This window comes from Lynx canadensis, chromosome B3 (assembly GCF_007474595.2).
Source record: "Lynx canadensis isolate LIC74 chromosome B3, mLynCan4.pri.v2, whole genome shotgun sequence".
In the NCBI taxonomy this organism is placed as follows: domain Eukaryota; kingdom Metazoa; phylum Chordata; class Mammalia; order Carnivora; family Felidae; genus Lynx; species Lynx canadensis.
In genome coordinates, this window is record NC_044308.2 from 69470208 (window position 1) to 69487212 (window position 17005).

The 17005-nt window shown below is 37.0% G+C and overlaps 1 protein-coding gene across 4 annotated transcripts in view; it reads right to left on the minus strand.

Annotated features, from left to right (window-relative positions):
* The window catches only part of SLC12A6 (solute carrier family 12 member 6), an 88024-nt gene that overhangs the window by 32939 nt on the left and 38080 nt on the right, over positions 1-17005 (minus strand). For 3 of the 4 annotated variants that reach the window (XM_030318576.2, XM_030318578.1, XM_030318579.2), the window contains exon 2: positions 7258-7302. The exons of the other annotated variant lie outside the window; for it this stretch is intronic. In XM_030318576.2, the coding sequence (XP_030174436.1) occupies positions 7258-7302 (45 nt within the window). The remainder of the gene's footprint in view (positions 1-7257; positions 7303-17005) is intronic. 4 annotated transcript variants of the gene reach the window in all.

A 17005-nucleotide genomic window follows, 5' to 3' on the forward strand; every position in this document is an offset into this window, starting at 1 on the left:
AATTTTATTTTTTGTATCAATAACTATTTTTTTTTTTTTTTCTACAAGTTCCATTTGTTCTCCTCTCTAAACAGTCCTTCATTTCTGGGTAATATGCTCATCTAACTGCACCTTTTACTGATGAAAACATTTGATAGTTTTGTATCCCAGACTCAGAACCACTTTATCCCTCTTAAGGGTTATGTGACTAGGAATCCCAGATCCAACATCCTCCTTTCCTGCTGGTTCAAGAGTCTTACAATACTGTTGCTATAAAAATCTGGCTTCAGAACAATCCTGCCCCATCCTGCTGCCTACTGGTCCAAGCCACATCCTAAAAGCTCTGGCTCCCCTTGCTGCAGCCATGGCACCTCTTTCAGGGCCTCTGTATTCTCAAGTTTCAGGTGCAACCACCTTAACTTTTAGACACTCTGGTCGTGGATGTTTCTGGTCCAACTTCCATTTGCTTGTTTATTTCGAGATGGAAGAAATATCCCTGGAGACATTGCCTACATTTACAAGACCAATGATGCCTCCAAGATCATATCTTATTAGGGTCTACCTGTGGTGGTGGTAGGAGTGGGAGGGTCCCGTAGAGATCCTGGTCAATCATGAAAGATCAAGGCCTTCCAGGCAAGGAACAAAGTTCTCATCAGGAGTGGTTAACTGAAAGGCATGGATCAATTCTCAATCTCAGTTTCTTGGTGGGAAATCATGCTGTTTCAAAAGTACAGCCTTCAGAAGTCTGGGTCATTACTGTAACCTCAGGAAATCCCAAATGGAATGGAAATTCTAGAGTTTCTGAATAACAAGTAAGTTTTACTCTGCAGGAACTAAGAACCAAATGCATGTCCTAGGGCTGTTTTGTGATTATCCAGAATCCTAAGAGGATTCCTTTGAAGGATACCTACTGACACTATCAATTAAACAGCCCAACAGATCACTATGTTTTGTTTTTCCCCATTTTACTATCCAGATAATGCTAACATTATTGGGAACTTACTGGTGTTTCACTGCACAAGTCAAACAGAAACTGATAAGTGCCATTGATTCTACTACAAATTTCAAATTTCCATTTTTTATAGCATACTTTTTTTGGTAAACATAAAATGGTATATCAAATGTCTTGCTCTTAATAAAACCTTTATTCTTGTGGTGCAATTACCTCCATATTGCTGCTTTTATAATTTGCCACTATACTACAATTGGGGGCTAAGATAAATAAATCTCACATTCCTCCCTTAGTCTCCTGATCTCGTCAAATGATGTTTGCTGGTCTGAGCTAGGCAGAACAAGAGCAGTAAATGTATTTAATTTCCTCTGGCACAGGCTTGGGTCTGAACTATGCACTGTGTGAACATGAAACGTTGTCTCAAATGTTACAAATTATGTTTTTGATTTTATAGTCTGCTTCAATCAGTAGCCAAATAAGAGGCATGCAGTATGATTGCTGTATCTCCTAAGTCAAGCGTCTACTCTCTTTTTCTTCACTATTTACTTGTTGAAGAAACCATGTCCGGTGTTCAGTAGGGTTTCTGATTTTGATGATGACATCCATAAGATGTTTAAATGTTGTTCGGTTTTTGTAGTTCCTATAAATTGCTAATTAGGTCTAGAGGCTTAACCACATTCAGTATTTTTAAGGAAGAGGTAGGAAAACTCCTTCACAGTGGTATTTTGATCTTCTGTCAGGAGGTTTTCTTTCTGAGATACTAGCAACTGTTGGTGATGAATGCCTAGATCCATTAATTTATGAGGGCTTACAAAATGGTGATATTCTTTTCTATTATTCTTCCTTAACTTACTAGCTGAAATACTTTTATAAAGAGATATTCCCTCTAATATACTGTTTGGTTACCCATTAATACAGTTAAAAGCATGGCAAATACTTCATTCTTTCCCTTTATTAACCAACTTCATTCACCAGAATACTCCAATGGTGACTAATTAGCTTTTTAAAGTCTCAATATGAACTCTTGAATTTAAATATTGGATATATTTCAAATGAAATTCTTTTTCTGCGTCAGTTAAGATGATTAATCCTTTAATCTCCTTTTGTTAATACACTGAATTATATAAATTGATCTTTAATGGTAAACCAACAATGTATTTCTAGCAGAAACCCAATCTGGTCAGGAGTAACTTAGAAAAATATATTGCTTGATTTAGATTGCAAATATTTCATTTAGGACATCTGTATCTGTATTCATAAGTAAAACTGGCCCATACTTGTCTCACACTGGCATTAAGTTTTGGAATCAAAGTTATGCAATCCTCAAACTGAGTTGGGGAGTATTTACTTGTTTTTCTATTCCTTGGGAGAAACTGTAGAAGAGGAATTACTGTTCCTTGGGTGTTTGGTAAAAATTGTTGTAAAAATGCCAGGGCCCACTGCTCATTTGCTTACTTGCTTATTAAAATGTTTTAAATTGAAAATTACACACACATACACACAGCAAAATTCATTACAGCTTAATTATTTCTCACAACAGCAGTTTCACTCTTCCATCCATCTCCTCAGCCTAACCCTAAGTTTTGTAAGAGATCTGATGAGTCAGTGCCAACAACAGATACATTAAAATGACTGACAGGAAGAAACTTAAAAGGTCTGAAAGATACTATTATAAATTCTACTCAGCAGGCAAAGCAATTGTAGTTTTTAACGTACTAGGCCTAATTATCCTAAGCAAGATTATTTTTTTTAAGTTTTTAAGTAATTTCTACATATATGGTGGAGCTCAAACTGACGACCCTGAGATCAAGAGTTACATGCTCCACTGAGCCCTCCCGGTGCCCCTAACCAAGATTTTTATAGAGAGCTGGCAAGATTTTAATTCAAACTACCAATGCCCTCTCTGAGGAACTATAAGATGGTTAGAAAATATAACCCAAAAAAATCACCTTTCCATCTTCTGCAAACTTCTTTAAAAAAATTTTTTTAATGTTTATTTATTTTTGAGAGAGAGAGACACACACACAGAGTGTGAGTAGGGGAGGGTCAGAGAGAGAGGGAGACACAGAATCCAAAGCAGGCTCCAGGCTCTGGGCTGTCAGCACAGAGCCCGACGCAGGGCTCGAACCCACACACTGTGAGATCGTGACCCAAGCCGAAGTCAGCTGCTTAACCGACTGAGCCACTCAGGCACCCCAACTTCTTCTTTTTTTAAAATAAACCAGGCTTTGAGGGATTTTGAGGCTGTAGCTTAAACAAAGATACTCAAAGGGGCACCTGGCTGGCTCAATCAGTAAAGCATGTGACTCCTGATCTCAGAGTCATAAGTTCAAGCCTCACATTAGGTGTAGAGCTTACGGAAAGGAAAGGAAAGGAAAAAGGAAAGGAAAAAGGAAAAAGGAAAAAGGAAAAAGGAAAAAGGAAAAAGGAAAAAGGAAAGGAAAGGAAAGGAAAAAAAGAAAACAAAGAAACTAACTCAGGATGGGGCACACAAGATGTAGTTATTAAGAGCATGAGAAGGAAGAACATAATCTCATCTAATGAACCTCAGAGGGAGAACCCAGGATAGCAGGATGAACTCACCTGAGAATCTAGCCAAAAGACTCTGGACACATTCCCAGGTTTGTTTAAAAGTGAATGCAAATGTAGGTTGCCAAACGAGAGTAATGTCTGTAGTAGTCTCTTAGCAGATATTAGGGTTTTCAGCTAATAATACTAAGAGAAGTCTTTTTCACAATCATATACTATTTCTTTTTGCCCACAATTTGTTTACTATCTTTTACTTAGAGTGCTTCATTGGAAACAAAATCCAGCTTGCACTGGAATGATACCAACTCCCCTGACTGTCCACTTCATTAGCTAAGTCCTTCCCTACCTCTATTACATACATGTTCCTGGCCAGAAGATAAACTACCCTCAAACTCCTCTACCTGTCGGCATGTATCAGAGACAGAAGAATTGTTTTAATAGTTTAGGGGGAAAATTTACTTTTCATGGTCTGCTTAAATATTTCAATGAAATCTTAACCATTCCTGATCCAAATATGAAATTTTTGTACAGAGAAGAATAATTTTGAACAGTCTAAATAAACTATCCAATATAAAAGTCTAAAAAAAAAGAGAATAGTGACAACCCCAATATCACAAGGCTAGGACCCTTGTGATCAGATTTCTAGCTATATGTTTATGCCAAACCATTTACCTAAAAAATATTTATGGAGTGCTTAGGGTGTCAGTTACTCTTCCCGCACATAAACTCTCTCAAACTAATGAGAATTATCACCAGAAACTTAGGTTCTTAACAGAGGAAGATCAGAAAAGGAGTATCCTAGTTTCTTCAATACTCTGAACCTGTAATGAGCAAACAAGTCAAGTACTTTCCTTACTGTCAACTTTTTGATAGCTTATATTTTACATAGCTGCTCTGCACTACTCAAAGAGCTAAAAGTTCAGCAATGTAAAAATCAAAATAAGCCTCAAATCAAACCTCATGCACTGTTAGTGGGAATGTAAATTGGAGCAACCACTGAGTAAAACAGTATAGAGGTTCCTCAATATATTAAAGATAGAATTACCATATGATCAAACAATTCTATTACTGGGTATTTACCCAAGGAAAATGAATTTGAAAAGATATACTCACCCCTGTGTTTACTGCAACATTATTTATAAAAATTTTTTAATGTTTTTATTTATTTTTGAGACAGAGAGAGACAGAGCATGAGCAGGGGAGGGGCAGAGAGAGAGGGAGACACAGAATCTGAAGTAGGCTCCAGGCTCGGAGCTGTCAGCACAGAGCCCGACGTGGGGCTCGAACTCACGGACTGTGAGATCATGATCTGAGCTGAAGTCGGACGCTTAACTGACTGAGCCACCCAGGTGCCCCTATTGCAACATTATTTATAACAGCCAAACTACAGAAGCAACCCAAGTTTCTACTGATAAGTGAATGGATGAGGATATGCTATACATATATAATGGAATAGTCAGCCATAAAAAAGAATGAGATCTTGCCATGTGCAACAACATGGGTGGACCTACAGGATGTTAGGCTAAGGCTAAGTAAAATCAGGCAAAGAAAAACAAATACCACATGATTTCACTTACAAGTTGTATATAAAAAGAAAACAAACAAACAAAAGACCTTTAAAAACAAAGAACAAATGTTGACACAGAGGAGGTGGGTGGGGGGATGGGTGAGATAAAGGGGATTAATAGCATAAAGTATACAGAAGCAGAATCACTATGTTGTACAGCTGAAACTAATGTAACATTGCATATCAACTATATTCAAATTTAAAAAAGATTTAAAATTCTTTTGACATTTAAAAAGATTTATTTATTTTGAGAGAGAATGCAAATGCGAGGCAGGAGGCGGGGCAGAGAGAAAAGGGGACAGAGAATCCAAAATGGATTCTGTGCTAAAAGCAGACAGCCCGACAGAAGGCTTGAACTCACGAACCGTGAGATCATGGCCTGACCTGAAGTTGGACACTTAACTGACTGAGCCACCCAGGTGCCTCTAAATTCAATAGGAAAAAAAAAAAGAGACTGATACAAACTTCCAGTTATAAAACAAGTAAGTCATGGATATCAGTAGTATAGCATAGGAAATATAGTCAATAATACTGTAATAACGTTGTATGGTGACAGATGGTGACTACATTTATGGTGGTAAGTACTGAGCAATGTATAGCATTGTCCAACCAATACGGTATATGACTGAAATTAATGTAACACTGTATGTTAATTATACTTCAATAAAAACAAAACAAAAAACAAACAAAAATTCTAACAACAAAAAGTAAGCCTCAAATCAAAAGACACACACATATACAAAATGGCTGTCAGTGTATTTAAAAAGCACTTAACCTCATTCATAATTAAAGAAGTACAAATAAAAACTAGACATGCCATCTTCATCTAGGGAAAAAAAAATTTTTTTAAGATTGGTTATCTACTTTTTATGATAGGGATCCCAAGTATGCTTCCACACTCCTAATTGGTAGAAGTCTAAGTTGATGTATCCTTTTGAAGACAGGTATTCCTTTTGATCAAAGAATTCTACTGTTAGGAATTTTTCTTTCAAATATACTGGCAATGAGATTGCAAGAGTATATGTACAAGATGTTCACTGTAACATAATTTTTAACAATAAAACACCTGGGAATAAATGGTCCAGAATAGGGAACTGGCTGTGTAAAATTAAAATACAGGAATACAATGGAATACTATTCTAAAACAGAGGAATAAGGCAAATCTTTATGTACTGAAATGTCACAAGGTAAAATGTTAAGTCAAAGAAAGGAAGTCATAGTCTGTAGAGTATAATTCCATGGAGAAAAAAGGAAAAAAGATAGTCATAGATGGTTAGAAAATGTGTAATTAAAAATTTCTAGAGAATTTCCAAGAATAAGTACCTCAGGGGATAGAGGTAAGGTGTGAGGAGAAGAGATAATTTAGAGGACTCTACTTTCTGTACATATACTCTTTATTGTCTGAATCCTCACCAGAGTATGTTTCCTTTCTTTATTTTAATTTTTTATCAGTCTTGTGATGCTGTGAAATACCTATTAAATTACAAGCTTACTGAAATTTAAATATGTGATAACTAGAAGAAATAAATTTATTTCCAAAACTTATTTAATAGATAAAGAACTGGAACATCAACTTCTACAGCTTAAGGTCATGCTGTTTATGAAGTACTTTCAGCAATTAAAATGAGGGCGATTAAAGACCAAGAAAAATAATAAAAAGGGCAAAGTAGCTGCAAAGCCCAAGCTTATAGAATATTATAGTTATCTTCTTGACAAAATTATCTTGGAAAAAAGATCTAATTTTTACAGACTAAAAAAAAATTTTTTGTTTTTAATGTTTGTTTATTTTTGAGAGAAAGAGACAGAGTGTGAGTGGAGGAGGGTAGAGAGAGAAGGAGACACAGAATCCGAAGCAGGCTCCAGGCTCTGATCTGTCAGCACAGAGCCTGATGTGGGGCTTGAACTCACAAACTGTGAGATCATGACCTGAGACGAAGTCAGACGCTTAACTGACTGAGCCACCCAGGTGCCCCTACAGATTTTTTTTTTTTTTTAACACAGAACCATGTAAATTATTTTTATATGTGACTACATTGAGGCTCAACAATCAATTGTACAAGTAGTTTCCTAAAACTTATCAAGTTAGGACCAGAAATACCAGGAAAAAATGTTGAGAAGTGAAAAGCAGAAGAGGGGATAGAAAATAGAATTAGAAGTGGGAGTAATGTCTGTTAGTATAAGCAGGAAAAGGGTGACTGTAGAGAAAGTCAATCCCATAGTAATACTATACCTAACAGCTGGCTGTGTTCCCCTGTGATGGAGTTCTGACTCGGGTCTGAAAAACAAACAATTGAAAAGAAAAGAAAAAAATGAATGACCAAAACAAATAATTTCTTAAAAATCAGCAACAAAAGTCAACCAAGGAAATAAGCAAAAAAAAAACCCAAAAACCAAAAACCAAAAGTTTTTTAGTGATCAAAATACATTAATGAATGGATAATAAAAACAGAATAAACTATTTTAAAAAATAATCACACAGCTTCTTTGAAAAGTTAACTAACAGAATTACCATGAGACCCAGCAATTCCACTCTTAGGCATATACTCAAAAGAACTTAAAACAGGGACTCAAACAGATATTTATATGACAATGTGTATAGGAGCATTGTTTACATTAGTCAAAGTGGAAACAACCCAGTGTCCTTCAACAGATAAATGGATAAACAAAAATGTGGTATATCATACAATGGGATATTATTCAGCCATAAAGAGGAAACGAAATTCGGATACGTGCTACAACATGGACAAACCTTGAAAATATGCTAAGGGAAATGAACTAAAAGCAGAAGGACAAATATTGTATAATTCCATTTAAAAAGAAATAACCAGAAAAAAGTAAACTAACAAAACAATCACATAAATTTGACCAAGCAAAAATAGTTCCGTAAAGTAGAAGGATGATTCGGGGCTTACGACATGGGCTACATTTTCTCTTTAATGACAAAGGAACATAATGGCCATAGCAGCTCAAAGTCAAGACATAAGTAAAGCACTCATTACTAGATATGTCCTGATTCGACTTCATGATAAAATAACTAAACAGGCTTTTAGAAATATGTTTCTTCAGTAATCTATAACAAAACTAGTGGCAATAAGCCAAGTTCCTAATGCAAGAGGTATTGACAATCACTATTTAACAACTAACCACTTGCTTATTTTAAAGGCTTGAAAAGCATTAAGGGCTAAATATGGAAGACTTTGAGCTCCAGTTTCCTCAAAGATTAAGTGTCTTGAGATATGAGGATTATATCTGGCTTCCCTGTGTCTGGGAAACAGAAATAATTTTAGATGAGGGTGTCTGTGAATTATGGGGGGAAAGTTAGTATTTTCTCCAAGTATGATGCCAGCAACAAACTACATAAAAGTACCTGTGATTTTTGTTAACGATAAATATCTGGTATTTTCATATCACATTATAATTGTTGCATGTATCTCATAATATGATTTAGGTGCAATACTACTTTGAAATTATGGTAGTTATTAAATGGCTTCTAGATCTTTTTCAATGCATTGATAAAAAAGCACTTATATTAGATCATGAATTTAATATTTTGATAATTGTATTTCAATATAATAGGGTTCTTTAAAAAAAAAATCTATTCTTGAGAAAGGGAGAGAATGTATGTGTGAATGAGGGAAGGGCAGGGAGAGAGAGGGGTAGAAAGAATCCCAAGCAGGCTCCGCACTGTCAGTGCAGAGCCCGATGTGGGGCTCAAACTCCTGAACTGTGATATCATGACCTGAGACGAAATCAAGAGGCAGATGCTCAACCAACTGAACCACCCAGGGGTCCCTAACAGGGTTCTTTTTAATGCTATACCTATATATTTATATGTGTGTATAATCCTTTACACATTAAAAAAGGTTACTCTGAAAAGGAATTTGTAGACTTCAGACTGCCAAAAAGGTCCCAGATACAAAAAAGATTTAGAATTACTGTTTTAAACAAAATTCAAATAATATTTTCAATGGTGCTCATAAATGTTTTTTACATATAATTAAATATAACACTTTAAGCATCCCAGACAGAAAGAACCACTCAGAATCCTTAACAAATTCTGGTGTGATGAACAGCACATACTCTGATCGAGGAGGAAAGAAACCTGATTGATACAACTGAAGTTTCAAATGCTATATGAAAATTTTAAAATATATTTTTAGATTTTCTTCCTTAATTTGGTTTTGAAAAAGAGATATTCTCAGATATTTTCCCCAACATACCATCAAGTGGGTTGTCAAGTTTTTAAATTTAAACTCATCTTATTTCCCATATACATAAACAATATGGGTTTGCACATAAGACAAAGCAGGAATAACAGTTCTATAGTACATTAGTGTATTAGATTGATCCTGTTTCTCCCTCTCTCATACATGCACACATAACACACACACATATAACTGATAAATCAGGCCCTGTCAATACAGAGAAGCAGGTGTATAGGTAGCAAAGAAAGAAGAACAGAGAAAGAATCACAGAATTTTAGAACCAGAAGAACTATGGTCATCATCTAGATCTATTCTAGTGATTCCAAAGGAAAAGTTGGAGAGGAGCTATCAGCATCATTTATTTTTCTCCTTAAAACCATACCAACAACCCTTCTCAAGATTCTGATTCCCAGGGGTGCCTGGGTTGGCTCAGTCAATTAAGCCTCTGACTTCAACTCAGGTGATGATCTCATGGTTTATGGGTTCAAGCCCTGCAGGGGGCTCTGTGCTGACAGCTCAGAGCCTGGGGCCCGCCTTGGATCCTCTGTCTCCCTCTCTCTCTCTGCCCGTCCCCTGCTTTCTCTTTCTCTCTCTCTCTCTCTCTCTCCCCCCTAAAAACACACATTAAAAAATAAATAATAAAAAAACAAAATCACCAAAAACTATTTATTTAATTTATTTAATTATTTTTTTCAGTGTTTATTTATTTTCTACAGAGAAAAAGACAGTGTGAGCCGGGGAGGGTCAGAGAGGGAGATACAGAATCCAAAGCATGCTCCAGGTTCTGAGCAGTCAGCACACAGCCTGATGTGGGGCTCGAACTCACAAACTGTGAGATCATGACCTGAGCTGAAGTTGGACGCCCAACCGACTGAGCCACCCAGGTGCCCCAAAAGAGTATTTAAAAAAAAAAAAAGATTCTGATTCCCAGATGCTATCATTAATGGGAATGCCTTTTATGTATGCCAGGATGGAGCAAAGGTGAGAACCTCTTAATACTTATAGTCGAGAAGATGAATGGTTGGTTAGTAAGTGGCCAAAGACATGGCACACTATTGCCAAAAGAGAAAGCTCACAGAGACAGTCTTGATCTTTTGGGAACTTATGTTCATGCTTCTTGATACTCTGTAATTCTAACTTTTTTTGTCCGAAAATGAAGCACAATAGCCTAAAACAAGTAATTTGGAATTGCCAGGGAATCTATGAATAGAAGAACAACTCAGGCAGAATAGGTATGATTTTAGATGGGGGAAACAAATGATTTTCTTCTTAAACATTACCTCCTTCTATACTATCTACTTCCTTGCCTTCTGAGCTGTGCACACATGCCGTATGTACGCTTTCTAGTGAAGCCAGGACTCTTCCTTTGAACACCCTCTTGTATTTGAGATGAATAGAAATAAGTGTTTTGTTTAGTTCTTTATTCAACTTAGATTTTTGTTTTTAATTTTTTATAATTGAAGGAATGCAGGGCAACCTTTACTTGATACTTACTTGGTAATTTGAAGACTAACCTCCAAGAACCTGCAAATACTTCACTGATACATGTAAAACTTGAAACAAGGGCAAATCTACGAGTAAACAGGTTCATGAACCTACTAGAATGAAACTAGCCATGCATGTAAAAATCAGAACTAGTAAATGGGTTTAAGTTGAGGGGTGTTTCTGAGTGTGCAATCCAAATTGTGTAATCAATCTGGTAACACTGCTCTGAGATATGTCTAGGCATCTTTCTATTGTCTTATGTCTGAACTCTCCCATTTAATATTTTTCCTGCCTACGTCTGGTGAGGGCACACCTAAGTTTGCCGAAGAATGGGAGTTGTCCTATACGTTACTCAAAATGACATTTATTTTAAAACTGAATTACTTCCTGCAATAGAAACAACTTGCCAATAATGTAACTATTTTTACATTTGATGGCCTTCATAAACTAAGCTATTCATAGGTTATAACTCAAAAGGTTATACACCACATTATACTCAAAAGCCTATGATACTCTACCAGTCAAAATGGCAGTTGAAATAGAAACATGTACCTTTTCACAAGTAAATGCAATCAGAAAAATGACCTCAAAGTATTTCCTTGTAACAGTAATGATATAGTAGTTTTACAAATGGGCACTTGCTCAATATATTTTATCCTGGGTAAATGGTAAAGAGTGGAGATTTTATTTAGTTTCTTACCATATGCCTTAAAGAATAGAGAGAAAAATGATTGTGGGTGGTACTCGCTTGCAAAACTGCCTCTGTAAATAGTTTTTCTGAAGAGCCTAATTATCTCCCTTGGTTTGCCCATAGCAATAGCCTTTAATCACTTCATCTACCATTCTTGGTAGAGAATTTGAAGCAAATAAAAGCTAGCTTGTATCTTGCATCTAAAACTCAGTGTAGGCTTTAGTCTTTACTAAAGATAGAATTAGTAATTTCATTAAAAAACACAATCAATAATGGGAACTGTTAGGCCTAATTATTTTAGAAAAAGAAGTGGGCATGACCAAGTGAATACACATGAGGACAATTAGCTTATTATGCTACTGTCTATATTATCTAGACACACTTCAAAAACCTATTTCAGGATACAAAATATCTGAAAGCACCAGTCTTAACACATTCTTTAATTTTCTGGACTCCAACTTTCAAAAAACCAAAGTTTCTTAGCACGAAGAAAAACCATTTTGACTCAGTTAGGCAAAGCTGATTAAAAACGGAACACTTACTCTAACATTTCACACTTAGATTCTGCCTGTCTATATGGTTACTTATTGTGGTGGGGAACCCAAGGATGAAAACAAGTTGAAATAAGGTAAAATCTGAAGAAGCATATCCTCCTTATATACATTTTGAACTTACTGCAATGAGACCAGAGTGACATAGAAATATTTACATGTGATTAACTGGGCTTAAATAAATAGATGGGTGAAAAACATAAAGCAATCTTGGTGAAATAATTTAGCTGTAAGGTGGAAATGTAAAGTAATGCATACAAAAGTTAATAAATCATTAGTTCTTTATGTTTCTAGGCTATCCAACAGTCAAAAGATCCTTACCTGAATTTTTATTATAATAACAACATAATTTTAAGAAGATATTTAGAATATAGTTCTGCCAAAATAGATAATTTCTGCTAGGACTTACAGTTTTGTCCAAACTATCAGTCATGCAAGTGAACTGTGTCGACAGCTAGCCATGGAGAGAATAAGCTATGGTAGCAGGGAACCAAGGACTGTACTTCTTGTACTGTGTATATTTCTTAGTATATTAATACAGATTTGGTGACAAAATGATTGGGGGCAGGGATGGTAAATAACTTGGCAAATATATGTAACAGTCAAGTAGCTTCCTATAATGTTTAATTTCTCAGACGCTTCAATATGCTAATGACTGCCTACCTAATCTTCAAAAGAAGAATATTTGGCATTCTTAAATACATCAGAAAACCAAAACTCATTTTTCATCAAACATCTTATGTAATTAGTTTCCTATTGTATACACTTTGGGAAACATTCAACCCATTCATATCAATATACTAAGGTTAAAAGATAACTCCCTGAATTATCATTCTCATTTATTCATTCATTCACTTAGCAATAGTTCTGTTAAAGCAGTATCCTCCAAATTTGCCCAGTCCAAAGAATCATCTGGAGTTATTTGCTAAACTGGAGTTATTTGCTAAACTGGGTCACATAAGTAACCCTAATAACTTGATCTTATGGGAAAAACCTGAGACTCTGCATTTTTATGAAGTGCCCAGATGACCATTACAAATCTTCATTCACTGATTTCAAGTATATGACTAATTAAGTCCTAGGCATGGTTCTATGTGCTGAAGATTAAGCAGTAAATAAGAAAGACAAATTTTCTGTTCTCATGCAGACATGAGAAGATAAAGAACAAAAGAAAATAATCAAGATTATTTTCTTTATAACATTTATCAAAAGCCAAAAAGTAAATAGAGGACCACCTGGGTGGCTCAGTTGGTTGAGCATCCAACTCTTGATTTTGGCTCAGATCATGATCCCAGGGTTATGGAATCGAGCCCTGTGTTGGGCTCTGTGCTGAGCATGGAGCCTCCTTAAGATTCATTCATTCACTCTCTCTCTCTTTCTTCCCTGCTTGTGTATTCTCTCTCTAAAATAAAAATAAATAAATAAAACAAAAGTGAATAGAGAGGCTATTTTGGATCGGCTGGACAGTAATGGCCTGAGGCCTCACTTTCTGAGGAGTTAACCTTTACAGTGAGATCTACATTAAAGGAGACAGACATGTGAGGATCTTGAAGAAGACTGACCAGGGCAGAGAAGCAGCCATGCAAACGCCCAAAGATGGTAATAAGCTTGGCATGTTTGCGAAACATTAATGTAGCTAAAGCACAATGAGTAAGAAAGTGGTTTAAAAAAAAAAAAGTCTTCAAACTAGGTAGCAGATACATGCCGGAGTATCGCAGACCGTGGTAAAGAGTGTAAATTTTACTCTAAAGTGAGGTGAAACAATGGGAAGGTTTTATTTATTTATTTTCTTTATTTTATTTTTTTTTTAGTAAGACAGGGTTTTTTTAAATTTTTTTTTTAACGTTTTATTTATTTTTGAGACAGAGAGAGACAGAGCATGAGCAGGGGAGGGTGAGAGAGAGAGGGAGACACAGAATCTGAAACAGGCTCCAGGCTCTGAGCTGTCAGCACAGAGCCCGATGCGGGGCTCGAACTCACGGACTGCGAGATCATGACCTGAGCCGAAGTCAGACGCTTAACTGACTGAGCCACCCAGGCGCCCCATTGGGAAGGTTTTAATTTTTTTTTTTCAACGTTTATTTATTTTTGGGACAGAGAGAGACAGAGCATGAGCAGGGGAGGGGCAGAGAGAGAGAGGGGGAGACACAGAATCGGAAACAGGCTCCAGGCTCTGAGCCATCAGCCCAGAGCCTGACGCGGGGCTCGAACTCACGGACCGCGAGATCATGACCTGGCTGAAGTCGGCCGCTTAACCGACTGCGCCACCCAGGCGCCCGGGGAAGGTTTTAAATAGCAGCAAGACAAGTCTGGTTAAATTAAAAGATGCAGGCTGCTGGTTGAAGAATGGATTGTGGAAGGAACAAGAGCAAAAATGGGGGAAGTAACTGGGAATCTACTGCAGAAATCTTAGGAAGATATGGTAATGACTGTACTCAAGATGGTGAAATCCACAGTGAGAGAGTGATGTTATCTTCCAGAAGAACTCTTTAGTCTTTAGAGACAATGTCCATGTTACTCTAAATCTACAGTTCATCTTTTAGTCAATAAAATTTTTTGAGCACCTTCTACATATGAAACATTATTCTAATTACTAGAAATGCAGTAGCAAAATCCCTGCCATCAAGAGCTTACATGATCAAAGAGCAACATATATGTCAAGAGTGAGGAGTTATAAAACAAACCAAAAAAGCAGAGTAAGAGAATGCAAAGGATCAGCAGGGGGGATGGTTTGTGTACTAGTTTAGATACTGAGTCTAAAAAGGTATTTCATGGGGCACCTGGGTGGCTCAGTCGGTTAAGTGTCCGACTTTGGCTCAGATCATGATCTCATGGCTCATGAGTTTGAGCCCTGTGTGGGGCTCTGTGCTGGCAGTGCAGGGTCTGCTTGGGATTCTCTCTCTCTGCCCCACCCACTTGCTCTCTTTCTCAAAATAAATACACTTAAAAAAAAAAAAAACAAGAAAATTAAAAATGTATTTCAGGGGGTGCCTGGGTGGCTCAGTTGGTTGAGGATCCATCTCTTGATTTTGACTCACATCATGGTCTCACAGTTCATGAGGCTGAGTCCTCTGGTGGTGGACTCTGCACTGACAGTGTCAAGTTGGCTTGGGATTCTCTCCCCACCCCCCGCCCTTACTCGTGCTCGCTCATGTGCACACTTTCTCTCAAATAAACATTAAAAAAAAAATAAAAAATTCACATTTGGCCAGCAACTTGAAGTGAGGCATCTAGGCATACACATATCTGTAGGAAGAACACTCCAGGCAGAGGAAATGGTGCAAAAACCCTGAAGCAGGTGATGTTAGCATGTTCAATGAACAGCAAGGTGGCAGGGTAAAAGTGATAGGACACGGGATAAGAGATGGACGTGTGTGGTGGAGAAGGAGGCATACATCACATGGGGCCTTGTAGGACACATTAAGGACTTTGAGTTTTACTTTGTGTGAGCTACGAAACCATTGGGAGGTTGTGATTTATGCTTTAACACAATCACTCTAGCTGTTGTCTGGAGAACAGATTGCAGGAGGCAAGGGAGGAAGAGGAAATAGAAGGCTTTTGCAATGGTCCAAGAAAGATAATGGTAGCCTGGATCAGGTCAGAATTATCAGAGCTGCTGAGAAGTGGTCAGAGGCTGGGTATGTTTTAAAGGAAGGGTTCACAAGGTTAACATACTGATGGACTGGAGATGGTTGGGACTGGGGGCAGAGGGGAGAAAGGAGTCGAAGATTTTTCTAAGAGCAAGGAGATGAAAAGAGATGCTGTTTCCTGAGTTGTGGGAGACTGGGAGAAGAGCAATCTTGAGTGGAGTGGGTCAGAGAAGGCATACTGTGACAGCTGTGCAGCTATTCTGGAGCAAATAACAAGGCACAGTGAAAAGAGAACATAGGATCTGGAAGCAGATAAAGCTCAGGTGCAATCCTAGCTCTGTATATGCTATTCATGTAATTGCCAAAATGATTTAATATTCCTTAGCTGTAATTTACTATCTATGCAACAGGAATACTACACTACAGAAAATTACCGTGAGGACTACAGACTGTAGACGCTCATTAAATGGTAACTATTAAGAAAATTGAGATGATGGGACTCCTGGGTGGCTCAGTTGGTTGAGTGTCCGACTCGTGATTTTGGCTCAGGTCATGATCCCAGGGTTGTGGGATCGAGCCCTGCATTGAGCTCTATGCTGGGCATGGAGCCTGCTTGAGATTCTGTCTCTCTCTCCCTCTGTTCCTCTCCCACACTTGCACTCTCTCTCTAAAGTAAAAAAAATAATAATCAAAAAAAGGAAATTGAGATGAGCCATGGAATGACCCTTAAGAGAAATAACTGTGATTAAATTAGAATTTAGGTAGCTGGGGATATTTCTTAGAACTTTAAACATTTTGCAGTACAGCAGTACTTAGAAAAATGCAAAAGTTAATACAGGTGAATCCTTGGACTGATCTACACACTGACTTAAAATTGTGATACTAATAGTTTGAGTCACTTGTCTTATTTCAAACTTAATACATTTATAGTTTGGACTAAATATGCATTAACATAGGATTTGGAATTTTTTGATAAAATAATTACAATAGTAATTGTCCAGGAGCGTCTGTGTTACATTCCCAGTACAAGTTTACTAATATGACTCCTATTCGAATAAATAATGTAACTCAGTAAGTTTTAAACACACCTAAAACTGTGTTTGGATACTGTGAGGAATAAAAGAATGAGTGTACAGTATTTCCTGACATGAAGCAGCTCACAACTCACAATCTAGTTGAAGGGTCAAGTTCAAAATAAGAAACTAAAGAAAGAATGGTAGTAGTACTTCACATTTAGTAACATCTAACAGCTTTTAAAATGTCTTCCCATATTTCATTGGATTCCCATGATGATTCTGTGAAACAAACAAATAAGCAAAAGCTAAGTTGGGCTCAACGGTTTGGCCAAGGTATATACTGAGTGTACATTTCAAAGACTGGCTTGAACCTGGATTCTGATTTTTCTATTACATGATACTGGCCATAAAATGTAGGTACAAGAATGAGTATTAATAAT